The sequence below is a fragment of the Hemicordylus capensis genome, chromosome 4, assembly GCF_027244095.1.
Source record: "Hemicordylus capensis ecotype Gifberg chromosome 4, rHemCap1.1.pri, whole genome shotgun sequence".
In the NCBI taxonomy this organism is placed as follows: Eukaryota; Metazoa; Chordata; class Lepidosauria; order Squamata; family Cordylidae; genus Hemicordylus; species Hemicordylus capensis.
In genome coordinates, this window is record NC_069660.1 from 7,728,458 (window position 1) to 7,752,322 (window position 23,865).

The window sequence follows — 23,865 nt, forward strand, 5'->3', positions numbered from 1 at the left end:
CTTATCGCTGCTGAGTCAGTGGGGCACCTGGAGAGCATGCCAGCCCCAAATAAATGCTCTTTCCTCTCCCTAAATCACTGTTACTTTCAGGTTGCAATGCTAGTCATGCGTACTTGGGAGTAAGCTTCACTGGGTACATCATGGAACGTATTTCTGAGTAAACATGCCTAGGATGGCACAGTAAGGCAGTTTCCAGCTCCTATGATACTACAGGATATTCCTACCTGGGGGCCAGTAAAAAAGTCCCTGCGGGCCAGATCTGGCCCACAGGCCTTATATTGTGCAGGCCTGCCTTAGAGAAAGTGAGAGGACAGTTGGGACAACAGTTAGATGGGTTTTGAGTCAGGAGACAGAGAGACTCGGGGAAGAGTCTCTCTTAGGACTCAATGTTGGTGAGCAGCTAGGCAGAATCCTGCCAACACACTTTTTGCTTTATCTTTTCAAATGAAGACTTTAAAAGAAAGTCTTTAAAGACTAAGGAAGGAAGGAAGGAAGGAAGGAAGGAAGGAAGGAAGGAAGGAAAGAAAGAAAGAAAGAAAGAAAGAAAGAAAGAAAGAAAGAAAGAAAGAAAGAAAGAAAACTGAAAATTCAGGAAAGGGCCCTGAAATCTGGCTCAAGGGACAAGGCTGTTTCCATTCGGGAACTTTATCTTGTGCCACATGGTTATCATACTTTTTGTCTGGGAAATGCTCCATTTATTGTCTGCATGTGACAGTGCGTGTGTGGCAAACTTTAACTACAGTGGTTTATCTTTAGTTTTTTAAATTGCCTTTGAGATTTTGTGCTGCCACCTTGGAAGTCACGTGATTTAATGGCACAACTAAAATAAAATAATTCAGCAGCACCTTTTCAGTCACAAGTGGATGACTTCATGGTCTTTAGAGAAGCACTGTAGCTCAATGGAAAAACATCTGTTTTGCAAGCAGAAGGTCTCGGGTCCAATTAATTTATTATTATTATTATTATTATTATTATTATTATTATTATTATTATTAATTCAATTTCTATACCGCCCTTCGAAAAATGGCTCAAGGTGGTTTACACAGAGAAATAATAAATAAAAAAGATGGACCCCTGTCCCCAAAGGGCTCACTGACATCTGACATCACTGACAATCCCTGACATCTGCAGATTGGCTGGGAAATGTTGACCTTTTTCTGGAGGGCTCCTGCTAGTAGTCAGTGCAAACAATAAGTCGCCTATGAGGTCTTATTGGACTCAGTAGGATGGAATTAAAGGCAAGGACTATAACATCATTGGAACTTTAAATGCATCATTGATCTGTTTATAGTTAAAACACCCTTTTAGCTATTTAAAGGGTTAGCAACACTTTCTGTTACATCAGCACAAACCAAAGAGTTGAAGGGTTTAAAAAAAATAAATGCCCTCCCCTCCTCTGAAAATTCAGGTAAAAGTTCTGAAAGCCTCCTGAGAGGGCAAGACCCCTTTGTGGTTGGACTGTCAGTTGAAAGTTTCCTATATGGAACCTTTCCTATATATATAGTTGAACCTTTCCTATATATAGGTGTCCCAGTTTGAGGCGGTGGCCAGAGGCACCTTTTATCAGCTTTGGCTGATAGGCCAGCTGCGTCCATTTCTTGAGATGAACAACCTCAGAACAGTGGTACATATGCTGGTAATCTCCAGAACAGATTACTGCAATGCGCTCTATGTGGGGCTACCTTTGTATGTAGTCCGGAAACTACAGTTGGTCCAGAATGCAGCAGCCAGGTTGGTCTCTTGGTCATCTCGGAGAGACCATATTACTCCTGTATTGAAAGAGCTACATTGGCTGCCGATACGTTTCCAGGCAAAATACAAGGTGCTGGTTATTACCTATAAAGCCCTAAACAGCTTGGGCCCTGGGTATTTAAGAGAACGTCTTCTTCGTCATGAACCCCACCGCCCATTGAGATCATCAGGAGAGGTCTGTCTGCATTTGCTACTGGCTCGTCTGGTGGCTACTCAGGGACGGGCCTTCTCCACTGCTGCCCTGAAGCTTTGGAATGCATTCCTTGCTGAAATAAGAACCTCCCTATCTCTGACAATTTTTAAAAAATCTTTAAAGACACATCTGTTCACCCAGGCTTTTAATTAAATATTGTTTTAATAGTTTTAACATTGTTTTAAAATATTGTTTTAAAAATTTAAATTGTTGTAATGTTTTCACTTTTTGTTGTCATTTATTTTAACCAATGTTTTAATTTCTCTGTTGTCATTTATTTGTTTTAGCTAATGTTTTAATTTTTCTATTGTCATTTTTTGATTGTCCCAGAGAGATAAGTTTTGGGTGGTATAAAAATATGTTAAATAAATAAATGAATAAATGCACCTCACAGGAGCTGATAACTAAATAGATTTCTTGATCGATTAATTGATTGATCAAGTGCCGTCAAATCGGTGTCAACTCTTAGTGATCACATGGTTAGATTCTCTCCAGGATGATCTGTCTTCAACTTGGCCTTTAAGGTCTCTCAGTAGTGCATTCACTGCTGTCGTAATCAAGTCCATCCACCTTGCTGCATGCTCCCAGTGACTTTTAAATATATATATTTATTTTTAGCCTCCTTTCCTTAAGGAAAGGAAGTTTATGAGATCACCCAGCTGTGATCTTGTGTGTGTGTGTGTGTCCGTGTGTGTGCACATGCGTGTGTGTGCAATATCAACATTGCAATGTCTGGACTGAATTTGACCAAATTTGGTACAACTGTAGGGACACCTCAACAGTGTAGTGTGTGATAATGTCATCCACCCCAATTAAAGATGGTGTACACATGAACATTTGAGGCGTAAGTGGGCTAACATGTGATCTGCCTAACCAATTTGAACCAAATTTTGAACAGTTGTAGGGACACCTCAGTGGTGTAGTCTGTGATGATGTCATCCACCCCAATTCAAGATGGCGGACACGTGAACTTTCGAGGTGCAAGTGGGCTAACTTGTGAAGAAGGTAATTATCAATTAAAATTAAAGTGAAATGAAAGTAGGCAGATTAGTTCTTATCAGAATGTCTTGTTTTATTGTATTGTTTTGTGTTAAGCTATTGAGTCTGTTAACTGAAAAGCAGTATTTACACATTAATTAAACAATAATAACAACAACAATAACCATGATGGTGAAACAAAACTTTCAGACTGGGAGACTTACAAAGCTGCCTTAATGGCCATGGAGAATGTGCTGTCTCTGAGCCATTATTTATAACTAGTGTTTTCAGGCCCGTTGTAATAACGGGCGCTAGTAGGGGAGAGTTTTCCCCACCTGCCCCACTCCCTCTGGCCTTTGCCCCCCCCCGCCCTCCCAGCTGCCCGAGACCTCCTTACCCGAAGCAGCCCGCGACAGTCGGGCGATCTAAAAGCAGTTTTTGCGAAGAAGAGAGGAGCTCCCGAACAGAGCTCCTCTCTGTGCTAAGCCAATGCCCAAACTGCTGCTATGGACGCAAAGGACGCAATAGGCGTCCTTTGCGCCCAAAGCACCAGTTCGGGAAGAGTGTCCCCCTCCTCCGCAGTCCCGGCTTCTTCAGGGCGGCCGTTTCTGGCCGCCCAAGATGGCTGCCGGGTCCTGCCTGTCATGCCTGCCATGCTCTGTTCTGGGCATGTGCTCCGTGCATGCCCAGAACAGGCGAGGCACAAACGCACGCTTGGTGTCCGTCCACGGACGGACACCAAGCGTTTTATTAGAGAGGATGCCGGGCCTATAAAGTTCTAGAACCTTACAGTAGGGATCTCAAACGTGGGTCTCCAGATGTTGTTGAACTGCAGCTTTGGCTGGGGGTCTTGGGAGTTGCAGTCCAACATCTGGGGACCCTTGCCTTATAGAGATCTGTTGTCTCCAAGCCACACTAAAATCTGACTTGGAAATGATATGACAAAGCTGGAACACAGAACTGATACAGATGCTTCAGCCATGAAAGCATGTCCTCGAATCAAATGCTGTGGCATGTGTCAAATTTTTTTCTTAAGAATATACTGGATACCAGAAAGATTTGCCAGAGCAGGAGGAAATGTCCATTAACACTTGAGACTCCTGCAGGAAATTGGTACTGTCCAATCCTTTCTGGCAAGGCTCTGTCCAATCCTTTCACCCAGGCTTTTAATTAGACTTATAAAATCTATCATTGTTTTAATGATTCAACTTTGTTTCTAATCTGTGTTGTTTTATTGTAAACAGCCCAAAGATGTGAGTTTTGGGCAGCATAAAAAATGCTTAAAGAAAGAAACGATGGAGAGGCGTTAATGGGGGCAGGGTCTTGGTTGGGGGTGTGCTCATGGGGAGAATATTAGTTGAGGCTCTAGGCAAGTCACCCTCTCTCAGCCTCACCCCCATTTGCAATATGTGGAGAATATTGCCTTCTAGGGATGTGCATGGAACAATATTTGTGTTCCGTTCCGAGCTTGGAATGGAACACAAATACCCAGAATGTTCTGTCCGAACGCGCTCAAAACACTCAAAATGTTCCATGTGCCATTTTGGACTCCATAATGGTGCTCTTCTAGTCTCTGCACATGCACGGCCGCCATTTGTGTGGTGGTGCTGACCACTGCCGATGGAACATTCTGCACATCCCTCCTGCTTTACCTTACAAGGTATTTATAAGGCTTGCTATCTGCACATGCAGTGCTTTGAGTACCAGAAAGCTTCCCTTTCCCCACAGCTCAGTGCCTTCTCTTCTGCTGCAAACTAGCAATGGCCAAATGATCCCAAATGAGCCATCAGATGAGCTCAGAAAATAAGCAAAGCTGCTTCCAATAAATAGGAAATAGACTGGCTTATTCTCCAAGGTCATCAGACTTACTTCTTCCACACCTTAGTTCTTGGTGCATTGTGATTGTCATGCGGCACACTGTAGGCATCATAACTGAGCATACGTGGATGTTTAAGACACTTGATTCCACCAGTCTAGAAAACCTGGCCCTATAAGGTTGTCCAGAAAGACATTTGCTGGTGTGAGATATCCTTGTTATATAGGAAGCTGCCATATACTGAGTCAGACCACTGGTCTATCTAGCTCAGTATTGTCTTCACAGACTGGCAGCGGTTTCTCCAAGGTTGCTGGCAGGAATCTCTCTCAGCCCTATCTTGGAGATGCTGCCAGGCAGGGAACTTGGAATCTGCTCTTCCCAGAGCGACTCCATCCCCTGAGGGGAATATCTTACAGTGCTCACACTTCTAGTCTCCCATTCATCTACAGCCAGAGTGGACCCTGCTTAGCTAAGGGGACAAGTCACGCTTGCTACCACAAGACCAGCTCTCCTCTCCTGCTGTTTGCTGTGGCAAACACCAGCTAAACGTTGAGATGCTCTGCAGCACCTGTTATTTACAGAGATGCCTTAAATTAAAGGTAAAAGTGTGCCATCAAGTAGGTGTCAACTCCTGGTGCCCACAGAGCCCTGTGGTTTTCTTTGGTAGAATACAGGAGGGGTTTACCATTGCCTCCTCCCATGCAGTATGAGATGATGCCTTCCAGCATCTTCCTATATCGCTCCTGCCTCCTGCCTCCGATATACAGGTAGTAGCAGTGGGGATTTGAATCTTCTGCTTGTTAGTCAAGCATTTCCCCACTGCATCACTTAAGGTGACTTGTTCTTAAACTACAGGGAGGTTTGATTCCTCCTAAGTCATGTTTTGGTTAAATCTTCAGGAGACGTTAAGCAGCAGAACAAGCTGCCTATAACTGCAATCAGTGAAGGCTGGCTGGGCACCTATCAGGGAGCTGGGGAGGCTGTGAAGTCTCCGCCTTGGAACCTTTTCAAGAAAAAGAGGTTGGACGAGGACATGCTGGGTATGCGAAGGATATCTGCTTGCCTTTGGGCGATTGTCTGAGAACATGGCCAGCTGGATCCCAGCCAGCTCACCATTAACCTGTCATCATCACTGCCATGTAAGAGCAGAGAAGGGCTGGTGGTATTCTCATTGTACAGACGAGGAATTGAGGTCTGGAGAGACATCTCTCACATTTGGTGGTCTGCGCAACAAATTGCCTCTTTGAATTGCCAAAGAGCTCAGCAGGGATGTGTGGGAAAGACACAGACGCCTGTTTTTTAAGAACACAGGATGCTGCCTTATACAGAGTCAGACCCTTGGTCCATCCAGCTCAGTACTGTCTACACTGACTGGCAGCAGCTTCTCCAAGGTTTCAGGCAGGGCTCTTTCCCAGCCCTACCTGGAGATGCTGCCAGGGATTGATCCTGGGACCTTCTGCATGCATGCCAAACACTGAGCTATGGCCCCATTCCCAAATGTCTCTGCTACTATTACTACGAATATTTATATACGGCTCTTATAGAAAGAGGCTCCCAGTCTCTTTCCAGGCACAATTCAAGATGCTCTTCTAAACCTATAAATACATATCAGAATCTAGGTCTGGGGTACTTAAAAGATGGCCTGCTCCCATATAAACTGCCCAGCCACTCAGATCTTCATGGGAGGACCTTCTTCAGAGACCCCTGCCCCCTGTTAGGCAGGTGGCTACCCAGGAGAGGGGCTTTTCCAGGGGCAGTCCCAAGACAATTTGCTCCTGGGAGCAAAGGAGGCTCTCCCAAGACAGGAAGAGCATGCTCCAAGGATGACACTCCGGTCCCATCTACTCAGGTTCACTCCTCACCATACTGAACTGTCTCTTGCACCTCAACCCTAGCTCCCCCCTATCCAACTCACACAGCTGGTGAATGGATTTGCAAGGAGATCCACTGGCTGCTAGATCTCGAAGATGTGGGGAATTCCCTGCCTGGTGGACTTACTCCTGCCAGAATCCAATTAGATGCTGATCCAGCTTGGAAAGGAAAACAGAAAGGGTGGCAGAAATTAGGGGATTTTTTACCCGGCTGGATGCATACATGCGTACATAGAGCACCTATTGTTCTGGGAATGTTGCTTTTCCTTTTGATTCTGTTGCACCCCCTGCCATGCTAATCTTATCGAGCTAGCAAAACTATTTTCTGGCTTGCTTTCCCTTTCTGTTCCCAACTGGTGTGAGAGCCTGGGGTCAGACCTAATATGAAAGCAAAACAATCATTTACCAGTACGGTTTTGTTCATCCCACACATGGCAATAATCGCTTGGGAACTATTGCAATAATAATCCTAAGTGTTTTTACAGATGCTGATGACAGCCTAGACAGTCTTCAGGTCTGCTTGGCTGCCTAGAGGTTCAAGAGAGGCTCAAGTGATGGTTTGTAGGGCTATGAACCTGTTAGATGCAGCTCCGGATGGATAGGTGGGTGCCGTCAGTGCAGTGGAGGCTTGCCCTCTCAATTCCACCCCCCCCCCGGGTGCCTCTGTCTCTCTTTTTCTCTTTTGCAGCCTTTAGGATCAACAAGGAGGCTGTCACACATCTCCATTCCCAATCCAGACTGGAAAGGCATGTGGGGAGATGTTCTCAGTAGCTACCCACAACCTTGGACTTCTCTTACCTTGGATACTCATAAAACCCTGCTGCTGGTAGGCCTGGTCCAAGTCCCCCTCTGGTGTCTGAGGTGGTGTAGTTAGCTGGCCCCAATGCTTATCTCTGCCCCTTGATGATTTCCACCCCATCCCCACCTAATCTCCCCTACATCTCCCACTCGCTTGCTGATCTTGGTGGTGTCCAAAGTACACCACTCACCAATTCCCACCCCTGCTGATTGCTCCCATCTCCACCCCAATTCCTGCCACCCCAATCTCCCTCCTCCATCTCCCCTTACATGATGTCTTGTTTCTGTTCCTGATCCCATCCTGTCTTTTCAAAAGGCAGATGGTGGGGGGACAGAGTGGCAGGAAGTGACTTAAAGATTCCTTTTTGAAAATCGGTGTTAAATTTGCTACTTCCCAGTCCTCTGGTACAGAGCCTGATTGTAGGGATAAGTTATATATTTTAGCAAGGCAATTTCACATTTGAGTTCTTTAGGACTCTTGGATGGCCTACCCTGGCGATTTGCTAGTTTTCAGTTTTTCCAGTCAGTTAGAACATCATCTCTTGTCACTTTTATCTGACTCAGTTCTTTAGCTTTCATCCCCGAAAGTTTTCAGCTGTTCCGGAACCATCGCCTTTTTCGGGTACAGGTATATGCTCAGTATCCTCTGCTGTGAAGACAGACACAAAGAACTCATTTAACTTCTCTGCAACATCCATATCCTCCTTAATAATCCCTTTCACTCTTTGGCAGGTTTCCTGCATCTGATATATTTAAAGAAGTTTTTGTTATTCCCTTTGATACTTGTAGCTAAATGTTCCTCAAACTCTCTTTTTGCCTCCCTTATTGTCACCTTGCATTTCTTTTGCCAGAGTTTGTGCTCCTTTCTGTTCTCTTCATTTGGACAGGCCTTCCAATTTTGGAAGGAAGTCTTCTTCCTTTTTATGGCTTCCTTGACTTTACCTGTTAGCCATGCTGGCATCCTCCTGGACTTAGTGGTACCTTTCCTCCTTTTGGGTATACAGTCTAACTGGGCTCCTAGTATTGTGGTTTTGAGTAAACTCCATGCATTCTGGGGCGAAGTGACTCTCCTGATTTTCCCTTTCAGCTTTCTTTTCACCATACTCCTCATTTTGGAGAACTTTCCTCTTCTGAAATTCAAAGTGTCTGTGTTAGACTTCCTTGGTGATTCTCTCCCCACATGTATGCTGAATTTGATCACATTATGGTCACTGTTCCTAAAGGGTCCATGGCACTGACATCACACACCAGGTCCTGGGTGCCACTCAGTATTAAGTCCAAGGTCACCTTCTCTCTGGTTGGTTCCAAGACCAACTGTTCTAGTTGGTGTTCTAGACTCACCCCCTTTTAAAGCTGTTTATGCCAGTGGCCACCACCACATTTTGTGGCTTGAGTCCCATAAATGAATTGCACTGTGTGAAGAAGTAATTCTTCTCTTTCCAGACTGTGCATCTTCCAAAAGCAGTAAAAGGAATTTTCATTCAAACTAGCTTTTGATGGAGAGGGTTAGGACAGAATAATTGTTAGTACTTGGGATGAGGAAATCAGGCTCTATCCCAATATAGAGACACAAGATTAAATACTCAGCATTTTTATAGCACTCTCAGTTATTCAAAGCACTCCACAGGCATTGTTTTTGTTGCAATCCTTACGACAACAGGTAGGGCAGTGTTGTTATCCCCACATGCCAATGTGGAACTGAATTTGAGGCAAAATGACTTGGGTATCCACCTAAGGGATTCATGACAGAGATAAGATTTTAATCAGAGACTTCCTGATTCCTAACTCGGCCTTTTAGATATAGTATCATGTTACATGCAATAAAATAAGTGACTGGTGTTTTCAGATTACACAGAGTTCTTCCTCAAATACAGCAGGCTTTTATTTATTATTATTAATAATAACAATAATAATTATTATTATTATTTTGCATTTATATCCCGCTCTTTCTCCAAGGAGCCCAGAGCAGTGTACTACATACTTAAGTTTCTCCTCACAACAACCCTGTGAAGTAGGTTAGGCTGAGAGAGAAGTGACTGGCCCAGAGTCACTCAGCTAGTATCATGGCTGAATGGGGATTTGAACTCGGGTCTCCCCAGTGTTAGTCCAGCACTCTAACCACTACACCACGCTGGCTCCCATAAAAGCCACTACACCACGCTGGCTCCCATAGCTTTTAAAAGCTATGTTCATGGTATAGGATGCTGTTAACCTGGGCCCCCAGAGGAAAGGATAGCAAATCATTTCAGCATGAAGTAGGAAAAACAAACAAACAAACAAACAAACAAACAAACAAACAAACAAAGCCAGCAAGGGAATAGAGAGCAATTGCCCTCTCCCATTCCATGGACAAGAGCTCACAAGGTCCAGAAGGTGGGAAGGCAAGGCAAGGTCCAGCACCACAGACAGCTCCATGGGACAAGTTGATCCAGTGCAGTTGGAGGTAGACTAGACACCGAGCCCTTAAATACCTCTGAGCTCAGACCACACCTCCTGGGCACAACCTCCCAGCCTTTGAGGGTCAGTCTACTGGCCAGGAGTCTGGATCTCCTTCACAGCCCTGCTGGGTCAGGCCCAAGGCCCATCCAGTCTAGCATCCTGTTTCACACAGTGACCCACCAGATGCCTCTGAGAAGCCCACAGGCAGTGGGTGAGGGCTTTTGTCTGTCTGGAATGTGAGGAATTTCATGTCAGGGAGACAGGATGACCCCTGCTAAAAAGGTATAAAGAGCATTTGGCAGATGTGCAACATAATAAAAACCAGTTGAAACTCTGGGCAAAGCATATGAAGGAAAAACAAGGAGGAGGAGTTGTGCAAACAAAGGTGTTTATTTTGGCTATAAAAGATAATACTGTTAAGTGTAAGATTAAAGAAGCCATGTGCATTGAACAGCTGCAGCCAACTATTAATATTAGGGAAGAAATGAAAGAGGCAATGAAATACACTGATCTATAAAAGGGTTTTAAAAAAATGTTCTGTCGTGTCATCACCTCCTTCCTCTCCCCCAGTTTTTGGATTGGGTATTTAGTTTCAGTTGCTGTATGCTGTATTCAGTTGCTTTAATTTCAGTTGCTCAAGAGTCTCCAGCTGTTTGAGATAGAGCATTGAGAATGATGTTTTAACATATCTTGTCAAGACAATCACCTCAAATTGATCCAGTTCTTCAGCCTCTGAGCCTGAGAAACTCAGTTCTTAAGAGGATATATGATCAGTATCCTCTGACATGAAGACAGATGCAAACAACGCATTCAGTTTCTCTGCAATCTCCTTATTCTCCTCAATAATCCCTTTCACGCCCTCATCATCTAAGGGTCCAACCGCCTCCTTGGCAGGTTTTCTGCTGCTGATATATTTAAAGAAGTTTTTGTTATTCCCCTTGACACTTCTAGCTATAAGCTCCCCAAACTCTCTTTTTGCATCCCTTATTGTCTCCTCTCAGTTCTTTTGCCAGAGTTTATGTTCCAGTCTGTTCTCTTCATTTGGGCAGTATTTCCATTTTCTGAAGGAAGTTTTATTCCTTCCCTGACTCTACTTGTTGGCAATGCTGGCACTTGGTGGTACCTTTCCTCCTTCTTAGTATATATTCTAACTGAGCTTCTATTTTTGTGGTTTTAAATAAGTCCCTTACTATCTGGAGCAATATGACTCTCCTGACTTTCCCTTTCAGCTTCCTTTTCAGTCCCCTCATTTTTCAGAAGTTTCCTCTTCTGAAGTACAGCTTATCCATGTTGGACTTCCTTGGCAATACTCCACTTGCATATAAGCTGAATTGGATCACACTATGGTCCCCAATGGTTCTTCAATTCTTACATCTTGCACCAGGTCCTGGGTGCCACTCAGGATTGAGTCCAAGGACGCCTTCTCTCTGGTTGGTTCTGTGACCAACTGTTCTAAGGCAGAGTTATTTAGTATGTGTAGACATCTGGCCTCTCTTTCATTACCTAAATGTGAATTTACCCAGTCTATGTGTGGGTAATTGAAGTCACCCACTATTACAGCTCTGTCTTTCTTTGACACCTCTCTGATTTGCTTCTCCAACTCCTGGTCACTCTCAGCATTTTTGATCTGGTGGGTGATAGGACGTCCCTAGTAAAACATTTCTTTTCAGCCCTCGTAGTGTCACCTATAATGATTATGTAGAGGACTCCCGTCCTCCTAGGTTTCCTAGCTACTCCACCCCCAATTCACCCCTCTGTGACCTTTCTCTAGAGTTTGTATTCAGGAATTACAGCGTCGCACTGGTTCTCACCATTCCAGGTTTCTGTTATGCCCACTATATCTATGTTTTCATTTGCAACCAAGCACTCCAGTTTGCCCATCTTGGCTGAGTTTTATTTGACCTTTTGACCAGCTGTCATGCATTTCTGTCTGCTCTACTCCTGGTTGTACTCTGTCCCCTTCAGGTTTATCCGAAATGTTTGCACCCTCACACCTTAGGTGATTTTGCTTGCTGAAACAGATACCACCAATTCCTGTCAGCAATCCCCCAGACATCATTTTAAAAGCTGCTCTGCAACATTTTTGATTTTAAGAACCAGCAGTCTGGTTCCATCTTGGTTCAAGTGGAGCCCTTTATACCCTGCCCCTCCAGTGCAATACTGCTTGGGGCAGCTTACAACAATAAGATAGACACAGATACAAATAATAAAATTAAATTAAAAACAAAAAGGAAAAAAGGCAGATTAAAAATAATTATTAGTTTCAAACTAAAACTGAAAATTATAAATAGCTAACGAAGCTAAAGAACCTACCAGGTATAACAAAATAATATTTATATTTAAAAAGCCTCCTTTAAAAGGTGTGTTTTAAGATTTTTTAAAAAACACCAAGGGAGGGAGCATGGCGAAGCTCTTCAGGTAGGGCGTTCCAAAGCCGAAGGGCCACAACCAAAAAGGCCCCGTCTCTAGTCCCCGCCAACCGGATCTCTGCTAGTGGCAGGGTCATGAGCAGGGCCTGAGATGATGATTGGAGGGCCCTGGCAGATTCATATGGGAGAATGCAGTCCAACAGTTACCCCGGCCCCAAGCCGTGTAGGGCTTTAAAGGTCAATACCAGCACCTTGAATCTAGCCCGGACGTGGACCGGTAGCCAATGAAGCTGATGCAGGATGGGTGTAATACTACCCTGGGGGTCTTCGTCCTGGATTTCAATATGCTACCAAGCCTAAATTCGGCTTTCAGGAGTTTCTGACTGCATTTCCCAACATCGTTGGTGCGCCAACGTGCACCATGACTGCTGACTCCTCCCCAGCACTGCCTAACAGCCTATGTAGATGCCATGAGACGTTTGTAACCCTTGCACCAGGTAGGCATGTCACCATGCAGTCTTCATGCAGGTCACAAGCCCATATCTCTATGCCCCTACAATCAAATCACTCTCTACTAGGAGGTCCCAATCCACTGGAGGAATATCCTCTGTGCGGGAGGCTATGGTTGCATCACCCAAGGATGGGGTCTCTTCTAAAGGAGCATTCCCCACTTCCTCAGAATGATGTCCTCCTTCCACAAGACCTTCATTCTCCATGACAGCAGAGGAGCTGTCTGCCTGGGAGTGGGAGGTTTGTAGCACATCCCTGAGGGTCTCACGCAGACACCTCTGCCTCCCTGAGCTTCTCTTCCTTGGCTTTGAGGGAACAGACTTGTTCTTTGAGAGCCAGGAGCTCTTGGGACAAAGCACACACCCACAATTTCTGCCCCTCAGGCAGATAGTCATACATGCAACACTCAGTGCAATACACTGGGAAGCAACCCCTCCCCTGCTGGCTTTCCACCTTCATAACTGGTTTGAATGGCTATTTAGAAAGTATAGAGCTTGTTTACTTGAAAGCTAGGTCTTAGGTGCAGTTGTCAGCTAATTAAAGGTTTCAAGCTCTGTCCTCTAAGAAAATTATAAAAGTGGTGTAGTACTCAACTTCTCCTTGTCTGGGTGTCTCCTTTGTGATAAAGGGGGGCCTTTATTTTCGTGATAAATAGTGACTGCTTGTGTTCCTCCCTGCAACTTCCCCGCTAAATGCCTGCTAAACTCCTGCAAAACTCCTTTGATATCTGTTGGCAAACCCATTAGCTTTTCCTGGGAGAAAAGCTCACCTGGTGTGGCTCTTGACTTCACTAGAGCTCCTTCCTCTTCCTCCTCCTCCTCCTCCCTACCTGATCCTTTTCTGACTGTTGCCAGCGCTGACAAGCAACTATCAGGGAGTGCAATGGTGTATGTACATAAAAAACCGGAAAAGAAATTTTGAGATGTAGCTTTGGCAACAAATTCCTTCCAACTCTACAATTTAGATATTCCTCAGCAATTTTGGTTCTTGTTTTTGTCTTGTTTTCATTTTTGAAAATGAAAGATGAAAATGAAAACGAAAAATACACCTTACATGATATGAATGTTTTCGCTCATGGCTTACTCATTCTAAGGTCATCTGAGTCCCCACAATTAATGCCAGACTTTCTAATTGTGGATCTTGGAGGAAGCGGTTGCTTTGGTGCCTTCGCTCTCACCAGTTATTTTATGTGGCTTTTTGAAAAGGTTAAAGGAAAAAATCCTTTTTGAAAAGCTCTGAAGAACTTCAAACAAAGCTTCTGTTATGCAACGGCTGGCTGGCAAATGCGAGGGTTTCCCCGTCTCCCATTGTTCTTTGTCTGATATCTTATTTAACATTTGCTTTTATTCTTTGAATACACACCTTAAGATATCTACTCAGAAAAGTGCCATAATAATAAGTGACATTTAGGAACTAGGGAGCTACCTTAGACTGAGTCATGCCCTCGGTCTACACTGACTGGCAGTGGCTTCTCCAAGGTTCCAGGTCCCCTTAGCCAAGCAGGGTCTGCCCTGGTTGCATATGAATGGGACACTAGAAGTGTGAGCACTGCCATTAGGGGATGGAGCTGCTCTGGGAAGAGCATTTAGGTTCCAAGTTCCCTCCCTGGCAGCATCCCCAAGATAGGCCTGAGAGAGAGATTCCTGCTTGCAACCTTGGAGAAGCCGCTGCCAGTCTGTGAATACAATACTGACCTAGATAGACCAATGGTCTGACTCAGTATATGGCAGCTTCCTATGTTCCAGGCAGGAGTCTCTCCCAGCCCTACCTGGAGATTCCAGGGACAGAACCAGGGACGTTCTGCATGCAAAGCAGATCTACAGCTCCGTCTCCTAAAGGGAATGACTTACAGCAGACAGTACTCACATGAAGTCACCCATCCAAATACAAACCAGACAGACCATGCTGAGCAAAGGGGACAATTCATGCTCACTGCCGCAAGAACATCTAGCTCAGTATTGCCCACATTCACTAGAAGCAGCTCCTCCAAGGTTTGAGGTGGGAGTCTCTTCAAGCCCTACCTGGTAGGGATGTGCGAACGGGTTAGAATTTGAACTCCTTCAACATTGAGCATGCCCGGTTCGATGGTTCGATACTAGCCATCCTTGAACTGAACCGACCCGTTTGGCCCAATTTCGGACCGAACAACCCCCGGTTCAGGGGTTCATGTATTTTTTTTAAAAAAATTGTAAACTTTTTTTTTACTGCAATAAAACTCACTGCTGCTCTGCCAGCTACCTGCCACCATGAGGACTAGAGTAGTTGTACACCACCACCAGCATGGCTGCAGGCCACTGGGAGGCAAATGTATGCCCCCTCTGCCCCAGCAACTCCACTGGTATGTATCACTGCCCTCTAAAGTAACTCAGGCACCTTTTTGGTAGTAGCGCCCACTCTGGAACGCCCTCCTCTTGGCAAAAGCGGCTCATCCTAATGAGCCGCGGTATGAGTGCCAAAAGGGGCACAGCTGCCTCTGCTTCCTGACAGCAGCTCGGATTTCTAATCTCTCTCCTATCCTGCTGAGAGCTGTGCTGCCTGCAGCCTGGCCATTCATCAGGTTAACTGTGCAGCTCTACCTGATGAATGGCCAGCCTGCAGGCAGCACAGGAGAGAGAGAGAGGAGCTACCAGAGTTGCTGCTGAGAAGCAGAGGCAGCTGCCCTCCTTTGGTTCCCCCCCCCTGGCTCATTGGGACAAGCCAATGCTCTCTCTGGGAGGTCCAGCTAGCATCCTCCCTACCCATTTTTTGATGATGCGCAGAGACCTTTTTATTTTGACAAGAATTCTCATCATGTGTTTTAGAGGTTTTATTGTTAGAATCTCTTTCCCCTGAGTATGGTACAGTATTAATGTTTTCCTTGATTGTTTTTTTACTGTATATATATTGTTGCACACCATCTTATTTTAGAAGATGTCTGGGGCATACATTTTAAAAATAAGCAAGGAAATAAAAAATGAACATTTTAAACATTCTCTGTAAGTCCTGGAAGCTCACAGGTCTTTGTTGGACCATTTGGGGGTTAAAAAAATAATAAATCGCAAATGAACATACTTCTGCATACCTAGGGAATTCCCTGAATATGCAAAACCACTCCGTTCTTTCCCAGGGGTCCCATTTTGCTTGCAGATTCATAGGACTGAGATGATCAAAACCTCAGAGTAGAGGAAAGGAGAAGCTAGAGCTGTTTTTAATGGACTGGGTCAAGATGTTGGAAGTGTTAGGAATTTCCAAAGAGAGAGTTCTCTGAACTGGGAAGGATGAGGGTGTCATTCCGTTCTGTGCATTTACAAGAATGTAAACTCCATAACGTATATTTTATTTCTCTTTCTTCCATCCTGTTTGAATGAACTAATTTTGTAGGAACATATGCTTTGCATTCAGACAGCCCCAGGTTCAGTCCCTGGGATATCCAGGTTGGATGGGAGAGGGTCCTGTCTGAAACCCTAGAAAGCTGTTGCCAGACCAAGGGTCTGACCTGGTATGAGGTAGCTTCCTATGCTCCTATCTGATCGCAACCCTGTGTGAAATGAGTTCTCCATGAAGCAGTCAACTTCCCATAAGTTTCATGTGCAATGGATGTTTGAATGTGCTTCGTGACATTTATTTATTTATTTATTTGATTTATATACCGCCCTTCCGAAATGGCTCAGGGCCTACAAAATTAGTTCATTGAAAGCCAGAGAAGGCTTGGACCAGAAGACCTGGATTCTGTCCAACAGGCACACCTCTCAGCCATAGTTGTGAGGAAAAATTTAAGAATGTAGTACACCGCTCTGGGCTCCTTGGAGGAAGAGTGGGATAAAAATAATGTAAAATAAAATAAAAATAAAGGATGCCCATTGGTCAGTGACGATCTCTCAGCTCATCCCATCTGAAAAATTGATAAAAACTGCCCTGCTGGATCAGGCCTATCTAGTCCAGCATCCTGTTTCACACTGTGGCCCAACAAATGCCTCCAAGAAGCCCACAGGCAGGGGGGTGAGGGCTTGCCCTCTCTCCTGCTGTTGCTCCCCTGCTACTGGTATTCAGAGGCATCTTACCTCTGAGGCTGGAGGTGGCCTATAGCCCTCCGACTAGTAGCCATTGATAGTCCTGTCCTCCATGAATTTGTCTAAGCCCCTTTTAAAGCTGTCCAACCTAGTGGCCATCACCACATTCTGTTTTAGAGAATTCCACCATTTAATTATGCGTTGTGTGAAAAAATACTTCCTCTTGTCGATCCTGAATTTCCCAACTGTCAGTTTCATGGGATGACCCCGGTTCTACTGTTGTGAGAGAGGGAGAAAAAATTCTCTTCTTGGGGGACCCCACTTGTGAAAGTGACTGGGGGACCCTCCATTGTGAAAACTGTCCATTTATTCCTACCCTCTGTTTCCTGTCCTTCCACCAGTTACCAATCCACACATAAACTTGACTGCTAAGTTTACACAAGAGCCTTTGGTGAGGAACTTTGTCAAAAGTTCTTTTTGGAAGTCCTGGTATACTATGTCAACCAGATCACCTTTGTCCACATGCCTGTCAGCACTCTCAAAGAACTCCAAAAGGTTAGTTAGGCACAATCTGATTTTAAAGAAAACATCAAATGAGTGTACTCATGAATAAGCTTTGCAGTGTTTGTGTTGCTGTTTCTGTGTACAATTGCTCTTCTGTGAATCAGTATAGATCCCGCTTCCTCTGTTTAGATAACCTTTCTTCTCTGGGCTGCAGAGGCGCAACAGCATTTCCAGTTATCATTTCCTAGAACGAAATCCTGGCACATCTTGAAGCTCTGTCCCCATCTGAGGGCACATACAAGGCCAACTCCAAATTGAGGAAACCCACCATTGTTGGGGGGCTCCCAGCAGTGGCACGTAGTGGCAGTTGTTGCAAGGAGGGTGACACAAAGCTGGGGCATTGTGGGGGGCTCAAATGATGCCTTCAGCTGAGCTGCTGCTGAGATGAGCACTAGGGAGATAGCTTAAAGGGGGCCCAGTTGTAGTGCAGGCATCAGTGGTGGTCCTGGGTCCTCCCCAGCATTTGCCCGGGGGTGCCATTTGCTGATGCCAGCCCATGACATGAACTTCCACTCACTGGGCTCCTAAGTCAAGATGCCATTATTCCAACATTGGTTGCAAATCCTTAACTCTGGATAAAGTTGCAGGACAAAGCTGCAATGAGAACTGGATATATACAACATGAGATATAGCTCTAGGCTGTTTGGGACAAGGACACGTCTTCCATAGGAGTCTGCCTGAACATGAAGATATTTAGAGAGAGCCGTGCTCCAGGTGCCACCATTAGCTACCTGGGACAGGGCCTTCTTAGTGGTGGCCCCTTAATTATGAAGTGCCCTCCCCCAGAGGTCTGCCTGGCCAGTTTATTGGCTGCTTCCTGCAAACTGTACAGTTCTTTTCAGGCAATCTTTGGGTGCCTGATTTGCGGCTGGCTGCTGCTATAACTTTGGATCCATTTTCTTTTTATGGTTTTAAATAGAATAATGTGATTATGTTTTATCATTTGATGTTTGTCATTTTGAGTACAACTCTGCAGAAAAGCAGTGCATACTTTTAACATATGGTAATAAGTAAAATAGCACCCTAGAAGAAAATGAGTTCATTTTGGAGGCATTCTTATCCAAGCTAATCACCATGAATGCCTACCATGTCCAAGTGATAACGAAGCTGAAAAATGACTTTTGGCTCCGGAACAGCATCAAGGGCTGCATCACTGACGATAGCAAGAAAAGCATTAAGGTAGCTTTTGTGAAGTGTCTCACTGATCAGGGAGCCTAGCATTACTCTTTGACTCAAGCATGAAGTAGCTGGGAGTGATATGAAACAAAACCAGGAAGACGCACTGACCCCAAATTGCTCATGACAGGTCAATAAGGATATGAAAAATATGTAGAATTAGGTCATCCACTGTCATGAAATACCAAAGCCAATCACCCAAGCCATAACAAGAACTGTATTCATTTGGCAATTCTAGGAAACGTTACAGCATGCCCATGACCTTCACTTCTCCAGCTGCCCCACCCGTGGCCATCCAAAGAGGGCTTCCTGCTCCATAGATAATGCTGACCCCCCTCCCTTTGCTGCCCCTATGGCTAGAACAGCCTCCCAAAGCACCCACAATGCCACTTCTCTTCCTTCCTCCAAACCCCTCTTCAAAACCCACCTTTTCCAAGGGGGCCCTAGTCCCCACCTCTACACCAGGGGTCCCCAGGCAGTGTGAGGCGACAACTCTCACCCTACCCAGCCCAAATGACGGGAATTACCATCCAAACACATCTGGGGACGTCAGCTTGGGAAGCCCCACTCTACTCTAACCAAGCGCAATTCCATGCCATGGAACACACTTTCCCTTCCTGTTTTCATCACTTGCACCCATTAGCTTTCTCTGGCTCCAGGGTCAGCTCTAGGTTTCAAGTGGACCCTTCCTACCTGGATGAACCTCAAAGAGTCACTCTGCCACCAACCAAGACTGAGGGCAGAGAGGTGGTCTCAGGGATCGGGCCCCAGGGCCCCTCTGAAGCTCCCAGCTCCTTGGCAGCTGACCTCTGACACCAGCCCTACCTCCCCCTGTCACCTTCCACGTGTCACATTTTGGTTTGTAAGCTCCTTAGGGGCAGGGACCTTTGCTTTTGTAGCCAGGCATCAGCAGTGTTATAAATGAATGAATGAATGAATGAGCGGGCTCATATTATCCAGTGTTTGGAGTGGGATTATCAGGAAAGGGGTGGAAATCAGCACTGCAAATACTATAACACCATTACACAAATCTATGGTGCAGCCTCATTTGGAGTACTACATACAGTTCTGGTCACCAGATGTCCAAAAGAACATTGTAGAATTAGAAAAAGCGCAGAAGAAGGCAACCAAGATGATCATGGAGCTAGAGCATCTTCCTTACGAGCTAAGGCTAAAACACTTGGGGCTTTTTAGTTTAGAGAAGCAAATAATGGGAGACATGATAAAGGTTGATAAAGTTATGCATGCTGTGGAAAGAGTGGATAGGGAGAAGTTTTTCTCCCTCTCTCGCAACACTAGAACTAGGGGTCATCCCAAGAAACGGATTGCCAGGAAATGTAGGACTGACAAAAGGAAGTACTTTGCACACAGCACACCCTTCATCTATGGAATTCTCTGCCACAGGATACAGTGATGGCCACCAGCTTGGATCAATGCATGGAGGAAAAGTCTATCAGTGGCTACTAGACCTGATGGCTCCAGGCTACCTCCATATTCAGAGGCAAGATGCCTCTAAATACCAGTGGCAGAGGAGCAGCAGCAGGAAGAAAGGGGGCATGCCTTCATCTCCTGGTAGTGTGGCTTCCTAGATAGGTCTTAGGTCTGACCCAGCAAGGCTGTTTTTATGTTCTTCAAATGCTGGCTCAGCCACAGAGCTCACTAGGGATGTGCCCAAATAATTTTGGTCCTTACAGCAGGTCCTTACCTGCCACTGTTCAAACTGTAGCACTGTCCTCCCCCAAAGGTTACACGTGGCCTTTCGGGAAGGACAAAGCCACGACTGGAACAGTGGCGGGGCAGCAAAGGAGCAGGTAAGGACCTGCATGCCTCATTCTTAAACCTACTATTCGCCCCCTGCCAAAACGTTTTGGATGCAGCTGCCTGAATAGTTTCCGTGCCTCTCCAATCAGCTGCCATATCCCCTGCTAACTGAGCAAAGAGGCCCCTTTTCAAAGCAGTGATTCTCTTTATTGAGCAGGGGGAGAGCAACTGGCCCTCTCCACCCCCAGCTAAGCATTCCTCCAGTGGCTGTTGCTGGTGTCTGTCTTGTGTTTCTTTTTTTAGATTGTGAGCCCTTTGGGGACAGGGAGCCATCTTTATTTATTTGTATCTATGTAACCCGCTTTGGGAACTTTGGTTGAAGAGTGGTCTATAAGTATTTGCGTCTGTGCCATTGTCCTGTTCTCCACCTCCACACCCCTGCCCCCCGGCAGCTGCCCATAACGATTTGAGCACATCCCTAGAGCTCACCAGGTGGCTCCAGGCCTACCCCACATGCCTAATGACTATGGAATCTATCTATCTAATTCTCTTACGGCCAACCCAAGAGAGAACTACGTCCGGATGCCTGGAACCATGGCCTCGCGAGGGAGCGGTGGCAAGGGAGGAAGGCAGAAATCGGTAGAGTGGGGGGCGGGGCGGAGGAAGAAAGGAGGAAAGGCAGTGTGGAAAGGAGAAACCGGCAGCGAAATGACGAGAGAGAGAGAGAGAGAGAGAGAAGGAGGGAGAGAAGGAGGGAGGGAGGGAGGGAGGGGATAGTTTGTTCGGGAAGTCAAGGCCTGCGGGAGCCAGTGAGAGGGGCTGTTGCTGGGCCAAGGAGAGAGGGAAAGCGGCCGAGGGAAAACTCGGGGCGGGCAGTTAGGAGGTGGCGGCGGAGGCACCGGCAGTCTAAACCGCGACAAGGAAGAAAGGCAGAGTTGGGCGAGTGGGGGGAACAGAGCAAGAGATAGAGAGGGGGGGCGAGAAAGGGTGGGGAGAACAAGTGAGAGAGTGGGGGGATGCCACAGGCTCAGTTCACTACTGCACAGATGCTCTGTGCGGGGTCAGCAAAAACCCACAAAGTAAGTAAACTACCGCACAGATGCTCTGTGCGGGGTCAGCTAGTGCATTCATATCGCATGAGAGGACACATGCTCCCTAGCTGTACTTCCATGCCTATTGTTTCTAGGAGGTTTCCAACCAGCTGCTCTTGACCAATGGGCACCATCATGTCCTTTCTGCATCCCCTCATTGTCAGCAATGGACTGTGCAAGTGGTCTCCCCTCTTGCCCATGGCTCTCATCCCCTCCCCCCTCAGACCTGATCTAAACGCTCTCCATGCCTACTCTTGATCTCCCAAACCCTGCTTTCAATGAAGAGCAGCTTCTGGGTTCTGCCAGAACTTTGAACTGGGCAGAAGAATGGTGCAATTTGTATGCTCATAGATGTCTCTAGAGAAGAGGTCTGCACACCAGAGCCCACAGAACACCTTCCTCACAGTCAGTTGCAAGAGAAACCATCTGACCGAGTGGGGAACTCCAAGATTCTCCCTGTTCTCTCGCTCCTGTTGGCAGAGAAATGATCTATTTGTTTTGGATTGTTGCAGCGTTGGTGAAGTGAGACTCTCGCACAGAAGCATGTTTGTTCCATGTTCTGCACATATGCTCGCAATTCCCGAACCGACAGCCAATTTGCAGAGCCCAGGCTGGCAATAAGAGCTCACTGATGTTTACACATGAACATCCAGACAAACAAGTAATATACATACGGGAAGAAGCACCCCTGCAAAGTCTTGCTGGAGAGGGCAGCAGCAGCAGCACAGTCAGGTCTGTGTGTACTCTGGGCTTGTTCTCTCTCTCTCTCTACCCCCCCCCCCCCGCCACACACACAGAGGCCTGAACTGGCTACCTGAATACCTAGGGAAGAGATCTTCTCAGCTCATCACAACCATTTTTCAGTGACCCAAACAGAACGTTGCCAGGTATCCAACAAATCCACGGTGGCTCTATACTGGGACCTGTAACCACATTTTACAAACCAGGTGAATTCAGCTGTGGCTTGTTTGCCAGACAGGCCATTGGTGGCAGTTTTCTAACCAACATGCTGCAGAAAGACAGTTGCACATGACAGGAATGAGTCACCTCTCTTCATTTCCAGGAGACAGTCCCTGCAGTGATAAGGAGCTCTGCTGAAGTGTACAGTTCAACTGTATGAACGGCAAAATCGTACAGAGGGATATGAACCTTTATTGGATAATAATCCCTGCAGGGAGTCTCTGGCTCTTGCAGATGCACAGAGCATGTCCGCTCCCAGCTATCTTCTCCATTTAGCTGAGACAACCAGAGGGGAAGGTCTTCTGAAGGCAGCTTTCTTCTAGCACACAGCTCCCCAGGGAAGCACTCACCCCACAGCCACCTACAGCTTTCATCTCTGCCATACTGTGGACAGAAAACCAACTGGAAATAAAAACCACAAGTCATCTTGGACCCTGGATATTAATGTTATCAAGAGTAGAAACCAGACCACTAGCCCCAACAGAGGCCCTTATTCTCACCACAGGGCTGATGAGACACTTAACTTGGTTACAAAGGAACAGCCACCTCCCACTTCCAGCCCCACTTTGGCCACAGTTATTGATACAATTCAGGATGAGAAACAACTTCCAACAGCAACTGGAATGTGAGGTTTCCAGATCCAATCACCCGTATCCATTCGATTAGTCACCCCAAGAAACTTCAGCAACACAGAGGACACCTGAGCCCTGGGGGCGCATCAATGCACCGGCAGAGACGCTCAGTCCCCTCTGCGCGAAGGAGAGATCACTACAGAAAGACTTCAGCCAGAGTCCCTTCACTGCCGAGGACTTCTTTTGCAAGGCAGCAAAAGAGGACAGGCATGACTCCAACACACGCAAGCGAAGGAAGAGCCAGGAGTTTCTGGAGATTTCCTGGTTGGGGGTGGGTGGGTGGGAGGGAGGGAGGGAGGGGGGGAGAGAGAGAGTGTGTCTGTGCAGGACAATGGTGTCCGGAGGTCAGTTCCTCAGTGGTTCTCTACGTGATGTCCTTCTGCCTTGGGGGGCGGTGAATGTTCCTCACCACGCACTTCACCATCCACTCGATGCCCTCGTTCACTCCTTTGCTAAGAAAAACACAAGAGACAGACCGACCATTGCCCACTGCTCTGGGGCCTTGGCAACCCCTCCCAACCCCCTCGAGGCATCTCCCACAGGGCCCCCCTGTGCAGTGTGTGGCTGCTGTGAGCATGCCTGTGCACAGACACATACGTCTCTTGCTTCAGGGTCAAGCTACGAAAAGGGCACTCAATGCACATTCCTTCACTTTAATTGCTGCCCTCCGGCCCCTCCAGCTTCCTCCTCAGCCAGCTCACACAGGAGATCCTGCAGACAAGACCACTAAGTGATCCTAAGGCCCACCTGGAGAATTTGTGGCCCAGATACAAACTGGCTTCAGCCAATATACAGCAGCAGCAGCAGCTCAGCACTGAATATTCACTTCGCAGCAGGGACGGGGCTCAGTGGTAGGGCACCTCTTTTGCAAAAAGAAGCCCACCACCCCAGGTTCCATCCCTGGCAGCATCTCCAGGTAGGGCTGGAAAGAGATTGACCTCCAATGCCCTGGAGAGCAGAAACGGC

At 46.4% G+C, this 23,865-nt stretch overlaps 1 protein-coding gene across 3 annotated transcripts in view; it reads right to left on the reverse strand.

The window, feature by feature from the left end:
• Positions 1-3,282: 3,282 nt before the first annotated feature.
• Positions 3,283-23,865, reverse strand: part of ARFRP1 (ADP ribosylation factor related protein 1) — a 55,477-nt gene continuing 34,894 nt past the window's right edge. The window contains exon 7 of one of the 3 annotated variants that reach the window (XM_053313696.1): positions 3,283-8,057. In XM_053313696.1, coding sequence (XP_053169671.1) covers positions 7,977-8,057 — 81 coding nt within the window. In that variant the 3' untranslated portion in view covers positions 3,283-7,976. Of the gene's footprint in view, positions 8,058-22,439; positions 23,352-23,445; positions 23,611-23,865 lie in introns of those variants that run through there. The other 2 variants (XM_053313694.1, XM_053313695.1) reach the window with 2 other exon arrangements.